At 46.2% G+C, this 18,323-nt stretch overlaps 2 protein-coding genes across 4 annotated transcripts; both read right to left on the bottom strand.

Moving 5' to 3' along the window:
- Positions 1 to 834: 834 nt before the first annotated feature.
- On the bottom strand, positions 835 to 5,344 carry acp6 (acid phosphatase 6, lysophosphatidic). Of its 3 annotated transcripts, none has more exons than XM_003961812.3 (11): positions 5,212 to 5,344; positions 4,090 to 4,276; positions 3,875 to 4,003; positions 3,365 to 3,495; positions 3,197 to 3,276; positions 3,025 to 3,112; positions 2,746 to 2,878; positions 1,953 to 2,053; positions 1,784 to 1,876; positions 1,548 to 1,713; positions 835 to 1,466 (listed from the first exon to the last, which is right to left on the bottom strand). In XM_003961812.3, exons 2-11 carry the CDS (start codon positions 4,267 to 4,269, stop codon positions 1,332 to 1,334), a joined length of 1,236 nt encoding a protein of 411 aa, XP_003961861.1. In that variant the 5' UTR covers positions 4,270 to 4,276; positions 5,212 to 5,344; the 3' UTR covers positions 835 to 1,331. The 3 variants fall into 3 exon arrangements, with proteins under 3 accessions (XP_003961861.1, XP_029690570.1, XP_011607198.1); XM_029834710.1 differs by having other exon boundaries at positions 5,227 to 5,292; XM_011608896.2 differs by lacking the exon at positions 5,212 to 5,344 and adding an exon at positions 4,871 to 5,198.
- A 971-nt stretch (positions 5,345 to 6,315) lies between these two features.
- Positions 6,316 to 13,666, bottom strand: gja5a (gap junction protein, alpha 5a). Its single transcript, XM_003961811.3, has 2 exons — positions 13,473 to 13,666; positions 6,316 to 8,562 (listed from the first exon to the last, which is right to left on the bottom strand). The coding sequence occupies exon 2, from the start codon at positions 8,521 to 8,523 to the stop codon at positions 7,375 to 7,377; it is 1,149 nt and encodes a 382-aa protein (XP_003961860.2). The 5' UTR covers positions 8,524 to 8,562; positions 13,473 to 13,666; the 3' UTR covers positions 6,316 to 7,374.
- Positions 13,667 to 18,323: the final 4,657 nt, after the last annotated feature.

Genomic DNA, 18,323 nt, shown 5'->3' with positions numbered 1-18,323 from the left:
CCAGTTCATCCATAGGGACCTTTGGTAACTTGCTCAAGGGTGCCCTAGTAGTGCTCTAGCACTTTCCCCTACTACCACAACACCTTCCATGTTTTGTCTGCACTGGGCCTTGAACCGAGAACCCTCAGCTTCTCAGGGCAGCTCCCAGCAGACCGCGCTACCACCACCATGACATGGACACCTGAACTCTCTGAGAGGTTCTATCAGCTCTTGGCTGCAGCGTGGGGACTCCTGTGTTGAGCTCAGGCGAAGCGTCATTGATTTCTTTGTTTTCACAACCCTTCTCTATCTGCGCTGGGGGACACCGTCCCCTCAGCCGTCTGTCAGCAGCCGCGGCAGCAGCAAACACCAGTGAGCTTCTTTCCCGCTCATGTCTCTAACAGGTTCTCCACCGTGTGTGACACGTCATCATTCTGATACTTGCTCATCTTGCTCCTTCTGATTTCAACTGCTTTTACCCAGTACTGTAGCCCTGAGATTCCCCACAAATCCCAAGAATATTGCAAATCAGTCCCTCTCCAACTAAATTATTTCTTTTCTACATGTTAAATATGCCAGACACATTACGACGCATGAATATTTCATGGAATGTGTTCTAATGAGGAATTGCATTTAGGATTGCAGTGCTTTCCATGTAAACAGCCCCTTCAGAGTAAAATCTGTCTCCTTAACAGATCAAAATATCAGAACTAACCAGTACAGCCTTGTGCAACCAGTGTGAATCTGATCATAGTTTATTAAGACCCAATTACTGTCGGTCTACTGAAAGCATCTAAAGATCATCAGCATCAGGGATAATATATCTGAGTCGATGAAAATCAATCCACACTTGGACCTAGTCCCAGAAAAGAGCACACTGTTCATTTAATCCACTTCAAGTAGCGTTTAAAAATGTTCAGACATATGAGAGAAATACTAATAAAAAATAGTTCCGTGGTTGTTCCATGACCATGTTCATCTCTGCACGGAGCTGCTAAATATTTATGAAGGCAGTTAAAAGGTGATGGAGGTTGTAGCCTCTCAGGATGTCCCTGAATGCCACTTGTAATCATTTAAACAGCAGAGTATGTAAACGCAAACACTGTTGAAGTAACACCGTGCATTTGTATGAAAGAAAGACCACGTTTGCTATAGTTGGTCACAGTTCACCAATACAAGCAATTGCTGTTGCTACGGTGAAATAAATAAATAAAAATGTGGACCTATCATCACGTCATTTCTAAAATGGTTTTGTTGCTTCCGCCAGTGTGGAGAGGTACAACTGAATCAGCTGGATGGAGTGGGAACGTGGATGTGTAGCACTCTTCAGGGGGTTGAAGGTGTGTGTGTGATCAAGGCTCAATCAAGCCTTCCGTGTTGTCACACAGCGACAGGTGGAGTTCCGAGCTCAGAGAGTACGCCGAGACAGCCTTCCTGAACTCCTCCAGGGGGCAGTAGAGTCCACTACAACCTGGTATAAGTTGATCCTGCACAGATCAGAAAGAGCTCAGTACGGAGCAGGAAAAGGTGACGGCCACGGTTGATCAAATGAGCCGTCGGGGTCATACCTGTCCAACATAAGACACCTTGACGAAGGCCTCATTGGTCTGTCTGTGCTGGTACAGCTCCAGAGTTAAATCGGCTGCATACGGAGGCCATTTCATGTCAAAAATGCCCAGAGCCATCAGGCAGGGCATCAAGGTGGTGTCATGTGCAGAGTACAAAAATAACTTCCTGTTTGAGAGAGTGCAAATATCAGAACATGATCACACACTGTGGGGCCTGATCCGCTCAGGGTTCCAACCTTTCCGGCTCTGAGGAGGTGCCCTGCACCTTCTCCTCTATGTTGCTCAGCAATATGTGCAGGAGGGGTCCCACAGACAGCTGTAAAGTTTCTCTGCAAGAGGTGGGAAAACAATTTACCCTCAAACTGTCTCAACCTGAAAAGGATCCGTTTGGTGTGTGGTCCGAACCTCAGGTTTGGTTTGTACAGGTGACACATCATGTCCACAGCTCTCTGTTCAATAGTATCCTTCCAGATGTCCAGCGCTGGAGGACAGGGGAGCCCATGAGCCTGTGGGAGAGGGGGGGGCAGTCACCATCAGGACCATCTTTTATCTCCAGCTGATGGTTTACAGCACATGTGTCAAACTCAGGCCTCGAGGGCCACGATCCTGCTGGGTTTTCTGTCCTACCAGGCTGGAAATGCATTCAGTGGGATGGAAAACCCGGCAGGATCGTGGCCCTGGAGGCCTGAGTTTGACACGCCTGGTTTACAGGAACAAGATTGACAAGCAAGGTGTCAGAATATCCGCATGTTTGAATGAAAATGTCTGTACTGGGAGGCCCCGTGCTGTCAGCTCAGAAGTCATGGCTGCTTCTGTCAGCAGTCAGGACACCAGTAAACACCAGCGAGCTCGTTCCGTGTTCATTCTTTTAAAAAACAGGTTCTCCACCCTGAGGCTTGGTGTGAAAACACTCCTCAATCACCAACTTTAGTCCGCTGATCCTTCAGGTGGCACCGCTCTAGCTTCTTGTTTAGAATAAAGCAGCCAGCAAACATCAAACAGCCACCTGAAATCACCTCTGAACCCTGAGTTTGCCTCCCTGAACATTGAAAAGAACTGATTAGTTTAAAGAAAATGAAATGTGTTTTTGGGGGAAGCCATTAAAGCTGATCTCCGGGAGTGATGCCTCTATGCAGCACATCTGGAGCACTTGTGATGTAATAACTTGGAATTATTCTCATCGGACGCACGTCGTCACCTGTCTGGCAACCATGTCGTCCCTGATGAGGACGAAGTCGACGCGCTGGTCTGTGGCGATGCCCAACGCCCTCTGGATGCTCTGCAAATCAGCTGCAACATCTGGGAGAGTGGAAGACTCCATCCAGCGGTGGCTGCAGAGACGCACGGACACGACGCGCAGTCACGACCAGCCCGCAGCCGCTCCAGATGTTTGTCATGCTTGAGCAGTTTGGAGGCCGTCTCCAACTGTGTGTGTAGAATCTTTGAAATTCCCCGATTTTAAATCGTGCCTACATACCCACAGAGCATCTTGAGCATCTTGCATCCGTGGTAGTTGGGATACAGCACCTCCGATTCTGCTGCCTCCGTCAGGATAGTGACGACGTCTGTCAGCGCAAGAAAAACAAAGACAGATTTGATTAATAGCAGAAGGAATTAAGAGAAATGTGGGGCGAAGATTAATGCTCTACCTCTCTGTTCCTGCTGGAAGAGCCCTGCTACCAGACATTTGGCCGATTCAATGGTCCGCACAATGTTTGTGGAACGCACACTGAAATAAAACAAAGCCGAGTATTTGAAAATCGGACAATATTTCTTCTGATGTACTTCCACAGCTGAGGGGTGGTGGCAACACTTACTAGACCTCCGCTAGGTTAAAGGCCGGGCTGAGGAACTGCTTCTCCTCGATGTACCTCGTCCTCAGCGTTTTTCCCAGGTCATAGAGCTGCTGCATTCCCAGTGTGGTCAGCTGACCAGGAAATGAGCCACCCTGGGACAAACAGGTCGACTTTTATTGACAGCAGAGCCCCAGATCGTCTCAAGAAACCGTTATTTCCACAGACACTGTGCCCCAAATCAAGATACCTGAAAGCTCTACACACATTTAAAAAGGAAATGAATGAACTTGTCACAGGCTTTCAGTTTGTTTGTTGGCTCAGAGGGAAATGCTGCCAAGTAGATGAGCGATTGAGAGTAAACACGCTGCTTGTATTCAGAGAAGGAAAAAAATAAAGTGATTAAAATGCCGCTGTTGTTGAAGTTTCATCCTACTTGGTTCCAACAAACAAAGCAACAGAAGAAACAAGCTTTGGCAAAGCTACAATGAACCTCGATTCTTTCTTGATGCTGCACAAAACACACCTACTCACTGTTAGCATCATTTTCCGATAGCTTTCCTCTACGGGAGCCGGAGGCTTTGGTCCCCCGTTAAGATCCGTCACTACATACTTGATGTGAGTGTGTGCTGGAGGCTCCAAGAGTTTGGGCTCCCACTGGGCCTTTAACAAGACAAAAGATCACAGGGGGGTTAGCGCGAACAGATAAATGCGACACGGGGGGGAGATGTCGTTTACAAAGGTTTTACCTCCATCACATCAGGTATTGACTTAAGAGGAGTTCGAGCTCCGTGGCGAAACAGGACCTGTACCAACTTCAGATCATAGGGAGGAGTGTGATCAGCTTCAGTCTTTGCTGACCACAGCACCGACCCAAAGGCCATTGAAATCGGCCCTATTATACCAACTCTGGTCCAAAATGTCCTCATAGCTGTGCTGTCAACGACACAGAGCAAATGATGAGCGTGTCTCACTCCAAAAACACACGTGAAAGACAGAGCTGTGACTACAATGCAACACGATGATGTTGCTGTTGATGTTCCACGAGGCAAAACTCCTGATTGTCTAATTACACTGCAGCATGCAAGTGGGTCTACAGCAAAAGTCCCAGCAGCAGGGGGGGTGATAGCGCCATCTGGAGGGGACAGAGTGGAGGAGCTGAGGGTTCCAGGTCCAAGTCCCAGTGTGGACAGAACTGCCTTGAGCAAGGCACCAAACCCCCAAAATGCTCAAAAACATGTGTGGTCATTATATCTTGGTAATTACGCCACATAGAATGTGTGAAATTGGATAACCTTGCCTAATACATTAAACTCCAAGGGATCCAAGAATTATCCCGGAAATTTGGCCACAGTGCACTTGACACAGACACAATATTATGACTGTGCGGCGATTAGAGATACAGGCTGTGTCAAAGTGGTGTTTAAGTTAGAAAAGTGGAAAGATTCTACCACTGTCACCCTGTTATTAATGGCAGGATCAATTCACAATTTTCGATCTAAATCAGTGAAATGATCAGATGAAACTTACCTTCACGGAGACAATCAAAACAGAACAAACGAGACACTTTCTAGTGAGTAGACGCCTTATATGAGCTCCTTATTTACCTCCTGACAGGTAAATAACAGGGACGTGTTTAATAAAACCCACAGGACTGCGGGATAAAGACTATTCACAGTGAAGCCCGCAGCTGTAGATATCTTAGACACAAACTCGCTGCCACTGAAAGCACGTAAAGAAAATATTACAGAACCTGCGAAAGGGTTTCAAAACTAGCTAGTTGCAACACAGCCTGATAACATCAAGTTTAACGTTCGCCCCCGTCAACGCATCAGGACAACTATCGCCTCACCACAGAAAAACGGACTCACTTTATTCCGCCGCACCTGTTAAAACAGACAATGTTGAATGAAAATAAGAGACAGATTCCGGTGTCATGCGAATAGTTTTACATCATATTCCCCCGTCAGTCGGCAAGTCTGGACGCCGCGTACGGAAACGGCATGTCGGGAAATGTAGAGCAGCGAACTCCGCTCTCCCGTACACACACGAGCGAGCCCGAGGCAAATAAAACTACAATTCCCGAACGTCCCCACTTCGTGTGGCGTCTTACTGTAGGTTGGCGAACAACGGATTGGCGCATTACGGCCGCTAACTGTAATGGAGTGTGGCTCACAACGTCTACTACCCCCCCCACTCTCAAACAATAAAATAAAATAAAAATCCTAATTATCAATCATTACCTCTCTGTGAAGCTGACATCTCCCCTCTTTGCATTTGACAAAGCATCTTTGTTAGTTACAGCGCTTTCTATTTTATAAACTTACCTCCACAGAGGAACCGTCTGGCTGGAAGCAAATTAATGTGAAAAGTTATGAAGGGATTTTCATGACATTTTCAGGTAATCACAAAGGGCCACAGGAAAGATGTGGTGAATGTGAGGATGTTTGGTGAAGGTGGGGATGTTGACCTTTGAACTTTCAAAGATCTAGCCCGCTAATCACAAAGCCACCTGCTATGTTATAAAACCCTGTATTACTACTGTCTATATAAATATAATATCATTGTTAGTCACAATTTGTGCAGATATGAGCTGCTTTTTCAGATTACGATTTTTTTTTGTTTTGGTGGAATTTAGAATACGGATTACAGTTTTTGTCTTTTGCAAAAGGAGCATATTAATATAATACATGATCGATTAGTGCTATAGCTACAAACTTGGTGGATCCACATGGTGGCCCAACTTTACCAGGGTCAAATGTTTGCCTTTTCTGGCTTCAGCTTATTTAACCCACAGCTTCCTAGCAGAAAAGGCGACAATCAGAGTAAATACAGCACATTTCCTTGAGTCAGACGGACCCTTTAGTCAATCTTTTTTTTCTAGTTGCAGGTTACTTATTCATGGATGTGACATTTTAATTTGACTATACTTATTTAAAAGTGCATATAAATTGTAGACACCGAGGACAACAGAGCAGGTTCTTTATTTAACATTTATTAATGTAATGATTGTTTATTGCTGACACTTATTGCACACCAATCTGTGAATGAACCAGATGTAGCGATTGTGCGTAAGGCTGAATGAAAGGATGAAGGATGATAAAGAGTGAAAATTTTAAAACCACAATCCATGATATTGAAATATTGTAAAGTACAACCTGTATGATTGCATGATGAAAACAGAACGAATAAAATAGGTTTAAAAAGAGACAAATACACAACATTAAGTGTAGACAAATTATTTACACGACGCCTCTCGGAGAGAAAGTGGAAAAACAAAAAATAAGTGCAATATCGCCATCTCGTGGCCAAATACCCTCATGACATCATACGGCAGGACCTTTATCTCAGCAGGAAAAATACTAAACAGGTTACATTCTGTCATCACTTCCGTGCACAAAAGCTCTTCTCAAATATGAATACAGATGAATCACTTTAGAACATAATGTTGATTTAGTCGAAAACAGATGACTAATTCAAGTGTAAGCCATGGCTTTCGTTAAATGGTCCACGTCATTTTAAGGCACTTTTGTTCAATTTAGCAAAAAAAAAAAAGGTCTCAGAACTTTCACTTTATTCTATACATCAGCAGGCTTCACAGTTGCATCGTAAATTCTTGGTTCCTTTTAATGTATATCTACTTTTACAGCAGGAAATTGTATCTTTTTTATGTTCTGTTAATTAGATTCACAGCCTAATATATAATTAATCAAATAACTGAGATGTATTTCACCTTACAGCACAAAGCAAAATGTCACACTCATTTTCCCCACATGTGCAACGGTCAGGAATCCCACTTGTTATCCTGTTCTCTGTCTTTCATTCTCTTTGCAGTGTGTTTTTCAGTTTTCAAGCTCCAGGGAGACTGGGTCAAGCACAAATCAGGTCTCCAACACTCGCAGATCTGAGACACTCGGGATTTGCAGCCAGATTTTGCATTGTTAATTTATGGTCATGTTCTGACCTCTACTCTCAGAAACATCCCTCATTCTTTTTTGTGGTCTTTTGCTCCTCGTCTTTCGTCACTACGCGATCTACACCGCAAGATCATCGGGACGAGGTCTGCTGCTGCTCCCGCTGGTCTTGCTCAGGCGCCGTTTGTCCCTCGTGTAGCTGGACTGCAGGAGGGGGGATGGCGAGCAGCTTTGGGGCAGCTCCATGGGTAGTTGGTCGTATCTGATCCTCAGGAAGTCTGACTCGTCCTCCAGGTTGTCGCAGCTGTGATGCTGTTCGGTGGCCAGGTTGACCGAGTTCTGCTGCAGCGCCATCCTGTTGTTGAAGGGGTGAGCGGCCATGGACGTTATGGCATTCATGGATCCAGAGGCTGCAAGGCACTGGCTGAAATCTGGGGGTGGGGTGCAGGAAAGCGAAGGCTGTGGTGGACTGTTGGGCTCCAAGGCCGTGGACACAGCCACCGTCACAGTTCTGTGGTTGCTCTTTTCGCTCATCTTATTGCGTAGGTGTCTTCTGACGCTCCTCCAGCCGAGGTGGTAGAGCTCCAACACGGAGAGCAGCAGAGACACACCCGCCACCACCAGCATGAAGACGATGAAGACGTTCTTCTCTGTGGGCCTGGACATGTAGCAGTTGACCGGGTTTGGACAGGGCCAGGCCTTGCACAGGTACAACGCATTGAGGAACACCCCGTACATCAGGTACTGCACCACAATAAACGTCACCTCCATCACCGTGCGGATCATGATGCTGAGTATGTACGTTTGCAGCAGGGCTCCTCTCAGTTGAACCCGGCTGGTCCCGCCCGACGCCGGGGCTCTTTCGCTCTCCTTCTGTTGGAGGAATTCCTTCTCCTCCAGGCTTCCTCCACTTTCCGCCCTCGCTTCCCTCTCCTCTTGCTCCCTCCTGCGCTGTTTCTCCTCTCGGCGCACGGTGTGCATGGCGTGACCCATGTAGATGAGGGACGGCGTGGAGACAAACACAATCTGCAGCACCCAGTAGCGGATATGGGCGATGGGGAAGGCGCTGTCGTAGCAGACGTTGGTGCAACCTGGCTGCTGCGTGTCGCACAGGAAGTCGCTCTGCTCGTCACCCCAGGAGGACTCGGCGGCCGTGCCCAGCACCAAGATCCGGAAGATGAACAAGACGGTGAGCCAGACCTTTCCCACCGAGGTGGAGTGTTCCTGGACCTCTTCTAGAAAGTTTCCCAGGAGGCTCCAGTCACCCATCCCTGCTCACCAGTGCAACGCTGACCTGTGGCACAAAGACTGGAGAGAAAACGGGTGGAAAACGTTTGCAACTGAATCGTGACGAAAGAGAAAAATGCTCAGGCAGCTGGTTCGAGCTCTATTGTCTTGCAGATAAAATGATGAAAGGGAATGACATGACCTGGACTTTTATGTGGCTTCACATGTGTAAAAATAGACTGTGAATTGCTTGAGGACTGGACGCTGGCATGAGAGCAGCCGTGCTCCCGTGAGAAAGAGAGCCAGGCCTAGTTTGACAGTCGTGTAAAAGCAAATAAAGTGGGTTTTTTTAAGAAAAAGAATTCAATATTATGCTTTTCATGTGTTTACATTCTTTGTGTGCAAATTGAAATAATATATGAGTGACACGGGCAACATGGCCCCGGCCGGCCGGCGGGCGAGTCAAAGCTGGCAGAGTTTGTCCTTTTATCAACGTGACCCCAGCCTGAGCCGTGCATTTCCCATCATGCCTGTGGACTCAGAGGCCAGCAGACGTCACTCATGAAGCCAGAGCTGCGGCTCTGTCCATCCTCCTCCTCCTCCTCCTCCTCCTCCTCCTCCTCCTCCATGCAGTAATGGACGCCTCTGAGCTGCACGATGGGCCCATCTGAGAGCGTCCATCACATCTGGGTGCACTGTGTGTGCGCGTGTGCGTCTACAACAACAGTCTGGGTCTTTGTTAGGCTTCATTTGAAATCTGCAGACCACAGCAGCAGAAATACAACTGTAGAATAAATGCAACACGTATTTTTCTTTATTTATCGCCTAAAACCCACACTTTTGATATGTTTTATGTTTCCATGATCGATAGAATGAAAGATACATGATCGTGTCAATCCTTTCAAAACCGTGCACGTTCATCGGGACTGCAATCACAATATGGCTGTGTGTGTGTGTGTGTGTGTGTGTGTGTGTGTGTGTGTGTGCCTTCCCTTCTCAAGCTTCAGTGAAAGTTTTGGTGAGAGCCAAACATGGCAGCGGCAGCCTGGCCAGCCTCAGATGTGAATGACCCTATAAGGCTGTTGACCAGACAGGTTTAAGGCGGCAATAAATGACCCCCGTCATGGAGGGAGTGAGGAAAACCCATCAGGCTTCATCCAGAGGTGACCCCTGATGTACATACTCGCCGCTTGCCGACTTTTATGAGGCAGTTAGACCATCAGACATGTAAGTTTTACTGTTCCGCTGAAGGCCATAAAAACAGACCTGTGCTCTGAGACAAAGTGATTATTTAATGCCGTCTCAGAGAGGATTTAATCACTGGCCACACAGAGAAAAGCCAAACGTAGATAATCTCCCTGCAAGTCACTTGCTTCCATAACACCTCCTTAGAATCAGGAGTCCAAAAATTCTCTGGCTGACAGTCGTTCTGCTGGCGAGAGGAATGTTTTGAAGACTGCGGCCATTTGTCCTTCTGTCCGTCCCTCCCCTCCTGATTCCTCTCTGGGAAGTATATATATGGAGAAGATCAGAATTCTGAGCTGAGGTGAGGAGGGCCACAAAACATGTGGGAGAGGGAATGCTCAGGCTGTTCCATCTAACACCAAACGGATCACGTGCGCCTGCTCAAATTGCACTTTGGGCAACACCGATGATCTTTACGGGAGTAAATTAAAAGAAGAGAGCCAGGGAACAAAAGGGAAGAGGTGAGAGTCCAGGTGACACAAACACGGAAGGAAGAGGAGGAGGAGGAGGAGGAGGAGGAGGCAGCCGAGAGGGCAGCAGCAGGTTCTTCACCTGTGCAGCTTCAAGTGAAGAAGAATCATTTGAATTTTGCACCAATTTAAAGTTAAAAGGCCATAATAACACCAGCATGTAGTGAGAACAGACCTGACCTTTGTGTCTGTTTATTGCACTTTAATGGCCTCAGGTCCTCTAAACATCTGGTCAGGTGGCTACAGTGGAGAACACTGGCACATTTACAGAACTGCCCATTGACGTCCACTGTCCTCTAAGTAAAAGAAGAATAATAATAAAATAATTCCTGTGATCTGGACCGTGAGGGGACAAACATGAAAACAGCTCACAGACAGAAACAGTGGTGGGAATGGAACTTTCTACTGGGGGAGGCGGCAGGCTCGGTCCCTTTGTCTCACCCTCCACAACCTCTTCCTGTTCTCAGAGGAAACAATCTCAAGCAAAATGATTTCCGAACGACAAGAAGAACGGCGCATTAAAAGGAACGGAGAGGCTTCCACAGCCCTCCCCGTGACCTCCCCTCACCCTAAAGCCTCAGACTGGTCAAATCTGCCCTGCAGACAGCGACCGTGAACCTACTGGGATGGATTCTGTCGTATCCATTTATGAAATCACTGGCAGGGTAACGAGAGGGGAGGATTATTTAAAGCAACTGGAGGTGAAACGGCGCCTCTCTGCACGTGTGACCGCAGCAACCGTAGCAACAGCTGCTTGGAAACAAGGCAGATGAGGACCGTCATGAAGGTAAGGAGATAGATGTGTCTCTGACTGGACCGGTGCTGGCACGCCTGTGCTGCTGCTGGGCAACACGAGGAGATGGAGAATATTGACGGCGACGCCACAATAAATCCTTCAGACCCAGAGAGAAGCGGCATCAGCCAGGCCTCACACCACTGTCCTGTCCTGTCCTGTCCTGTCCTGTCCTGTCCTGTCCTGTCCTGTCCTGTCCTGTCCTGTCCTGTCCTGTCCTGTCCTGTCCAGCAACAACAGGGGGCAGGGTTGATTTAAACATCCACACTGGGATGTTCAGCCTGTGCAGGCGTCTCTGCGTCCCAGCTCTGGGGTGGAGTCAGCAGCTTCTTGTTGTTATTTCTGCACATTTGAGACTTCTGCTGCCCTCTATCCTCAGGCAGGAATGTGTCTTCTGACCCGACCTCACGGCTGCTAAACTGAAGCTGTGCTCGGGGTTTGAGTCCAGTCAGAGCTAGAATAGAGGCTGGATGTTGGGAATGTCTGCTCACGTCAGGCTGGAACTCTCTGTGCTTTAAAGATCTTCAGTTAGATGTTCTGAAGCTTAACTCAATTAATTATTTTCTGAAGAAATAATAATAATAATGTCAAAAATAACAACAACAAGAATAAGAATAAGAATAATACCATGCTTAATTTTCTTTCAACATTAATCATATTTGATCTGTTAAATGTCAATAATTCCCAACATTTGTAGGGAGGAAACTTAAAACAGATACGTTCAAATCAATTTGCATGTTCCTGCCTTATTTTACAACAAAAACACAGATATAATAATAATAATGATAATAATAGAAATGATAATAATAATAATAATAATAATAACAACAATAATAATAATAATGATAATAATAATAATAATAATAATAATAATAATAACAATAATAATAATAATAATAATAATAATAATAATAATACTCTTTACTCTGTGGGCTGGGGGTTTTGTGTCTCTAAACATAACTCTTTCCTCCATCCAGGCGGGGGGGTCACACACATGTTCAGCTCAGTCGCTACTATTCTTTCTATTCTTTTTATACCCGTCTGATGCTGTTTTCTGCCAGGTACATGAAGAGTAAGTAGCATGTCTTGCTGTGGGGGAGTGTAACGTGTCCGCCGCCCCCCCGTCACCACCAGGATTACCGTCAAGGATGAAGATCGGAGCGACTGAGTTTACTGGATCTGAGGTGGGCTGAGGTTGAGAATGCTGCCCACCCGTCATTTATTTCCAACCCCCGTTTAGTACTGGTACTGGTACTGGTGCTGGTGCTGGTGCTGGTGCTGGTACTGGTGCTGGTACTGGTGCTGGTACTGGTGCTGGTGCTGGTGCTGGTGCTGGTACTGGTACTGGTGCTGGTGCTGGTGCCATATATCAGCTGGAGCCCAGCGGGTGGAAGTGCTGCTGCCTTACATGGCTGTTGAGCTCTTCATCTGCCCGCTGCCGTACACAGACCCACAGCCCTGTGATGATCTATTGTCCTGCTGCACATGGCAACAAGGTTCTGACAAACACACTCCTAATTTCAGGGTTCCCTTTTTTTCTGTTTTTGAGGGGGGGGGGGGCAACAGATCAAATGATTGGCTCACTTGTTCTGACTAACATAAGAACTCCTTTGTATTTGTACAAATGTCAGTGTTGGTGCTGCTAAATTCAGTTTAGTTCACACTGGTGTTACTGTGCCAGGTCTTTTTTAGCACCCTTACGCCTCCAGGTTCAAATGGGAACGACGTTAAAACACACTCAGGATGCAGTTTTAGATTTCACAGTCTGACTCTCTGTCCAACGCAATTTCATCCCCATAAGCTCTTCAATGACGCCATTGATTGGATTTCATTTTACAGTCATTTCAAGCTGCCTACAAAGGAGCTACAGCAAAATTTATTGACTTCAACACCACTAGAGCTCCTCTATTTATCAGTATATGCTGTATTTGCCTTCTCTAATCGGATAAGATGCACTGTCACACATGTACGTCTCAAAATTGACTCCAATAAACTCCACAGAGAAGTAAATGTTGACTGACTGTTACTAGAGTTACAACACTGAACAAACCCCCCCCCCCCCATGTCTAAATATTGTGTGTTCTGAAAGATCCATATATGTTTACATTAAAGCATTTTTGATATCCTGTCGTTGAACCGCCCGGAGGGGCATCCTTCTGATGAGATAATAAACTGGACCAACTCTGCATGGAGCTTCAATCAGAAGAGAAATCTTGCCATGATTTGTACACAAAGTTGGTGGTTCTGCACTTTAAAGCTCCCAGCGCTACACTTTGTTTGACTGTGTATCCATGGCTGAGTTTATGAGAGACACACAAGATAGAGAGAGAGAGAGCGAGTACCTCCTGGGAGGACAGGGACTCTAACACACAACAGGCCTCCAACACAGGGCATGAGATCCATCAGCGGCTCACAGCGTTTACACAAATGTCTGACTGTGGCTTTTGTGATAACTGACATTGGGTGTTCAGTTGGCGTCTTACCTTCGCCTGCAGGATGGACGGCAGACCAACTTCAGGCTCCTTGAGAAAAGTCCTCCCTTGACTCGGTGGAGAAAAAGCCCAGCAGAGATGGCTGGAGGGGAGCACAGGGGCTGGTATCAGCGAGCCTCAACAGCGTCTTCAGGAAGAAGCCTGACGCCGAGTAGACGCCGAACTGATCGTCCACACAGGGGGCATGAGAAGAAAAGCAGGGGCATCATGAGAGTTCCCCCCGCGGCCCTCCCTTCTGTCTCTCCTCCTTCATCCCCTCCCACCCCCACCCCCCACACACACACACAAACACACTCGACAACTTTCTTATTACATCCCTGGTGCTCTATTTTGGCTGGGAAGCATTCTTCCGCAGCAGAAAGGGAAGTAGAATTGTTTTCAGGCATCAATGGAAATTCCGCTGAGATCCCGCTTCCAGAGGGGTCCTGTGGGTCTGTACTCCGTGCTGCGTTCAGGGTCAAGTAGGTTCAAAATCCTGCAACGGATCAGCATTAATTTTTGATAAGATTCCGTGAGAATCCTAATCCGTGGATGCTTGTAACAGTCCAAACCAGTACAAGCAGTCAGGCTAATGTTTGACATCTGCTCTAATGCTAAAGTTGTCCCAACAGCTTCAGCTCAACTAGTGAGACAATGATCAAGGATGTTTGGGGAGAGCTCAGAAGACAAATCTCAACACTGAAACAAAATTGTCATGCAGTACCTGGAAATTTCCAATGTCATTGTACCACACACACATACACACACACACACACACGCACAAACACACACACAAGCTGCATTTGGATCTAAAGATGGAGGTCAGGAGATCAAAGATGAAGAGGTAAAAACATATTTGTAGATGTAAAGACAAGTATTTTTAAGGCACCGAAGGATTTTCCATCCTATGGAGACGCGTTGGGGATCAGACTGGGGAAAGATAAACTTAATGATTAAATTTGCAGTGTAACTGGAAGATTGTTGCCGGTGGTCTCTCTGCTCCACGGCCCGCCTGCAGACACGCGCTCCATTACATAATGGAATCTTTTAGGTTTGATTCCTCTCTGCCAAAAGGCAGTCATATAACTGGAATTAGGTGGTGAGGTCACCCCAGTAAAGCATTCGCATGCAGAGAAATAATCAAATAGTTGTTTCAGCGACAGATTCCTGTCCTACTGTTGCATGAGAGTACATCCTGTTTCATTCTCAGGGAAATATATTTATTGGCTAACATTCTGACAGATCGATAAGAACCACACCACGCTTGTGTTTGCCAAAGGTTGGCTAGCTTAGCACCAGGAAGGCTCCAGGAAGTCACTTCACCCACCCAAGAGAAAATTTGGCGAGAGATCTTTAAAAAACAACACTGTCATTGTATTTGCACAACTTTATGTACTTTATGTTCAAATGGCTCAAAGTTTATTTTGGACGTCATCAGGTTGGATTTAATGCATCCGTCAACCTCTGAGGAGTTGATGTCCATCTTTACGACGTGCCTGCGTCTGTAAAAAGCCTCATTCTGGGGTTTCTGACAGGTCCACTGACCCAAAGCTTTACTCCTTTTATCGAACGAATCAGCTTTTGAAGAGGTAATTAAAAAAAAGGGGAAAACACACGCAAACAAATCACAAGACCAGATCCTGCAGAAACATGACAAACTCTGCCACAGGCCGGTCTGTGGTGATATTAGCTGCTCTGTCTGCAAACTAGACAACATAATTCATTCATTCATTCATTCTGCTGCAAGAGGAGAAATCAACTCTTGCTGTTACAAGAGTTTCTGTCGCACAAAAATGCCAGGTTTTGGTTAGCAACAGCATATTTATCAGGCTTTTTACTGATTAAACAGAGATCATGCTGCAACAATGTAACATGTTCTAGTAGTGCTAAAGCAGAATGGACAGCACATCAAAGACTTTTTTCAGATTCAGACTCAGATTCCTTTACAGTATTTGTCCCACAATGGGGAAATTTACAGCGCAACAGCAGCAAAAACACACACTAGAGAGGATGCTGTGTGCACACTCCAATGTTAATGCCTTCTAGGATTTACAATCCTGTTTATTTTTGTTGCTAAAGGCCAGAAACAGAAACGAAGGAGTGGTAATGTCTCACGCATGATGACACCATAATCTCTCGCAGGTCTTTGGATTTAATCAAACAAATATTACGTCAGGACAGATTTAATATCAGCAGTTATAATAAAATATTGTAAAAACCTCAAGTAGGTACAGCCCACGCTGAGAACACGTATCAAAAACATGTTCAAGTGTCACCTTTAATTTGAACAGTGAGGAAAAAGTGACTTTACTGGCGTCAGAATTTCCTATTGCTCTCCTGTGCATTCATTGATTTGCACGTGTCAAGGCTAAAATGGAGATCCGACTGTCTAAATTCTCCTCTCCAACAACTGTGCCTTTCGCTCCACGGCACCGAAAATGCTGCATGTAAATTATAAATAGCAGGAGAAAACAGGTGATTAGGATCTCGTGACAAACTTATCCAGAGCATCGGCTGGGAGAAATGACCTTGCAACCTCACATCATCGCTCCAAAAGCACTTAAGCTTCATTGCTCTTTTGATACGTCAGCCCCCAACAATAGTCTTTAAATCTTCTACTGTTGTGTGCTGCTCATTTAGTGGTGGAACACTCGTTAATACTGCGTTCACTGTCTCAATGTTTGGCTGTAACCTCTCAGGGCTCCTCTGTTGTCTTCTAAAAGTGAGCAAAATGAGAGAAAACCGTGAGAAATCAAGAAAAAGTCTGACTGCTGATGTTCACATGCACTGCCGCTGTGGTAACACATGTGCTGTATTGTGTGTGTTTAGTCGAGAGTCACACTGCAAGGATGTAGTGGTGTACCTGAGCCCAACCTGGAGACTTGACACCTGATGGATGCATGCTCCTGTTCTCTCTTTGAGACATGGTTGTCTGCCATCAAACATATTCATTCCCTTTTTTTCCCCATCTTTTTCCCATCTTGTTCTTCTCAGTTATTCTGGTTGTGTGATTGCAGGGCCAATGTGTGTCTTCTGGGCTGAAGTGGGGCCTAAGAACAATGAAAACCATCAGGTAATTAAGACTGGACCCTTCCCTGGCCTGCCTCCAGGCTCAGACCCCACCGATTGTTGTTTTGTTCACTGGGGTCCACTTGAACGTCTCCGGCCCCCACTCTAAGCCCAGTAACAACATGTAGCCATGGCTAAAGAACCAGGTAGATTATGCAATGATGTAAATGTGCTGGCTTGAGACAGAGTCAAACGCTGAAGTAGCTTTGTATTGTGTGCTAAGCTGATCAAAGCTAAAGAAAATCTTTTGAGGTTTGGTTCATTTTCAGTGAGCTGGGATCTGAAAATCAGATGTGATCTCATTTACGTAACTATAGCTTGTTGTTGTACTGTCTGTACTAAAATACTGACAGGAATTTGAGCGTTTCCTCAAACAAAATAGCATCCAAGTATCTTACCTCAATGTGAGGAACTCTATTTTGGTCTCAGTAAAAATATGTTCCCTCTCCATAATCACCAAACCAGTTGTCTTCTGATGACAATCTGAGAATAGCCCAGATGGGCAGAGGCGGCGAATGGTTATCTGTGATGTTTGCTCATTATGGGGTGGCAAAGCTTTGAGCTAACAGGTGAGGGATTTGAAGAGGCTGGCATGCTGAGCTGCCAGCCTTTCAGTTAGACTCGTGTAACCTAACACTCGCTACGTTCACCACAAAATCTAGACAACATTTAGACTAGTGCTATTTTTACCCACTGACCCCTGACCCCTGACCCTGCAATACTGTCTGGAGGCATTAATGAAGCATAGTTTACGGATGCATATGTGGGTCACAGAAGTGTCAGTATGATGATGATGATGATGATGATGGAGAGCCATCCTGCTGTCTTCAATCAGGTCGGCTGTTACTGCTTAAGCCTGAAACACAGTTTGTTTCCATGAATGGTCCATCATGGGAAATGTCAGCATCACCCGGAAGAATGTAATATGGAAATTCCACAGGAGATAACTTCAGATGTCCTGATCCAACCAAGCTGGAGATAAGAAGTTCTGCTGTTCTACACATCAACCAGAAGAAGCAGATGCAATAAAAACAAACCAACTGGGAGACGTGAATCATCTTGTTCCAGCTGTAACAATGAGGGTTTCTGGAACTACACACAAAGGGAGAGTGTTACGCCTGTCCCTGAGGCTGCAGGACGTCCCCGTGCTGCTGCCTGATTCACAGACCTGTAGATATTAAAATGGCACGTCCCTCCGTGGGGGAGGCCAGTGTGGCTGAGCACGCTGCATTTAGTTTGGAACTTTTCCTAACCTGCCAGTAACCCCCCAGGCCTGCCAGGACTTCGTTCTAACCACCAAAAAAACCAAGCTGAGAACCTTTGGGCTGAACCATTTGAACAGAATTCCCTGGTGCGTCTTTGTCTCGCTGTAGAGGAAACGGTGACTTCCTCTCCAGTGACCACACGGAAGACTAAAGCAAGAGGTGGCGGCAATGAACATCGCTCAGCAGTGATGGCTAAATGATATCCTGAAATATATGGAAATGCTGAACGCTGCTTTTACAGAGTAGCATAAAAAGTGTGTCAGAAGTCAGTACACAACCATGGGAATGACACCAAGAAGGCAAACAAAAGTTGGTCCTCTGCCCCACCATGAGCAAGGCTATCGAGCTGTGCTGAGAGGAAACACGAACTTCTAAAACCATATTTTCCCCGTCAGCACCTCAGAAGCCTTACAGCATCCCAGAGAGCTCACGGAGAAGGAGCAGCTTAACAAATGCCGGAAGAGGGATATCGGCGAGACCCCCTGACCCTCAGAGCAAATCAGACATGTCGACAGACGGGAGCTGTGCG

This window comes from Takifugu rubripes, chromosome 1 (genome assembly GCF_901000725.2).
Source record: "Takifugu rubripes chromosome 1, fTakRub1.2, whole genome shotgun sequence".
In the NCBI taxonomy this organism is placed as follows: domain Eukaryota; kingdom Metazoa; phylum Chordata; class Actinopteri; order Tetraodontiformes; family Tetraodontidae; genus Takifugu; species Takifugu rubripes.
The sequence above is the reverse complement of the archived record's forward strand: the minus strand, read 5'-3'. Positions and strand labels throughout refer to the sequence as shown.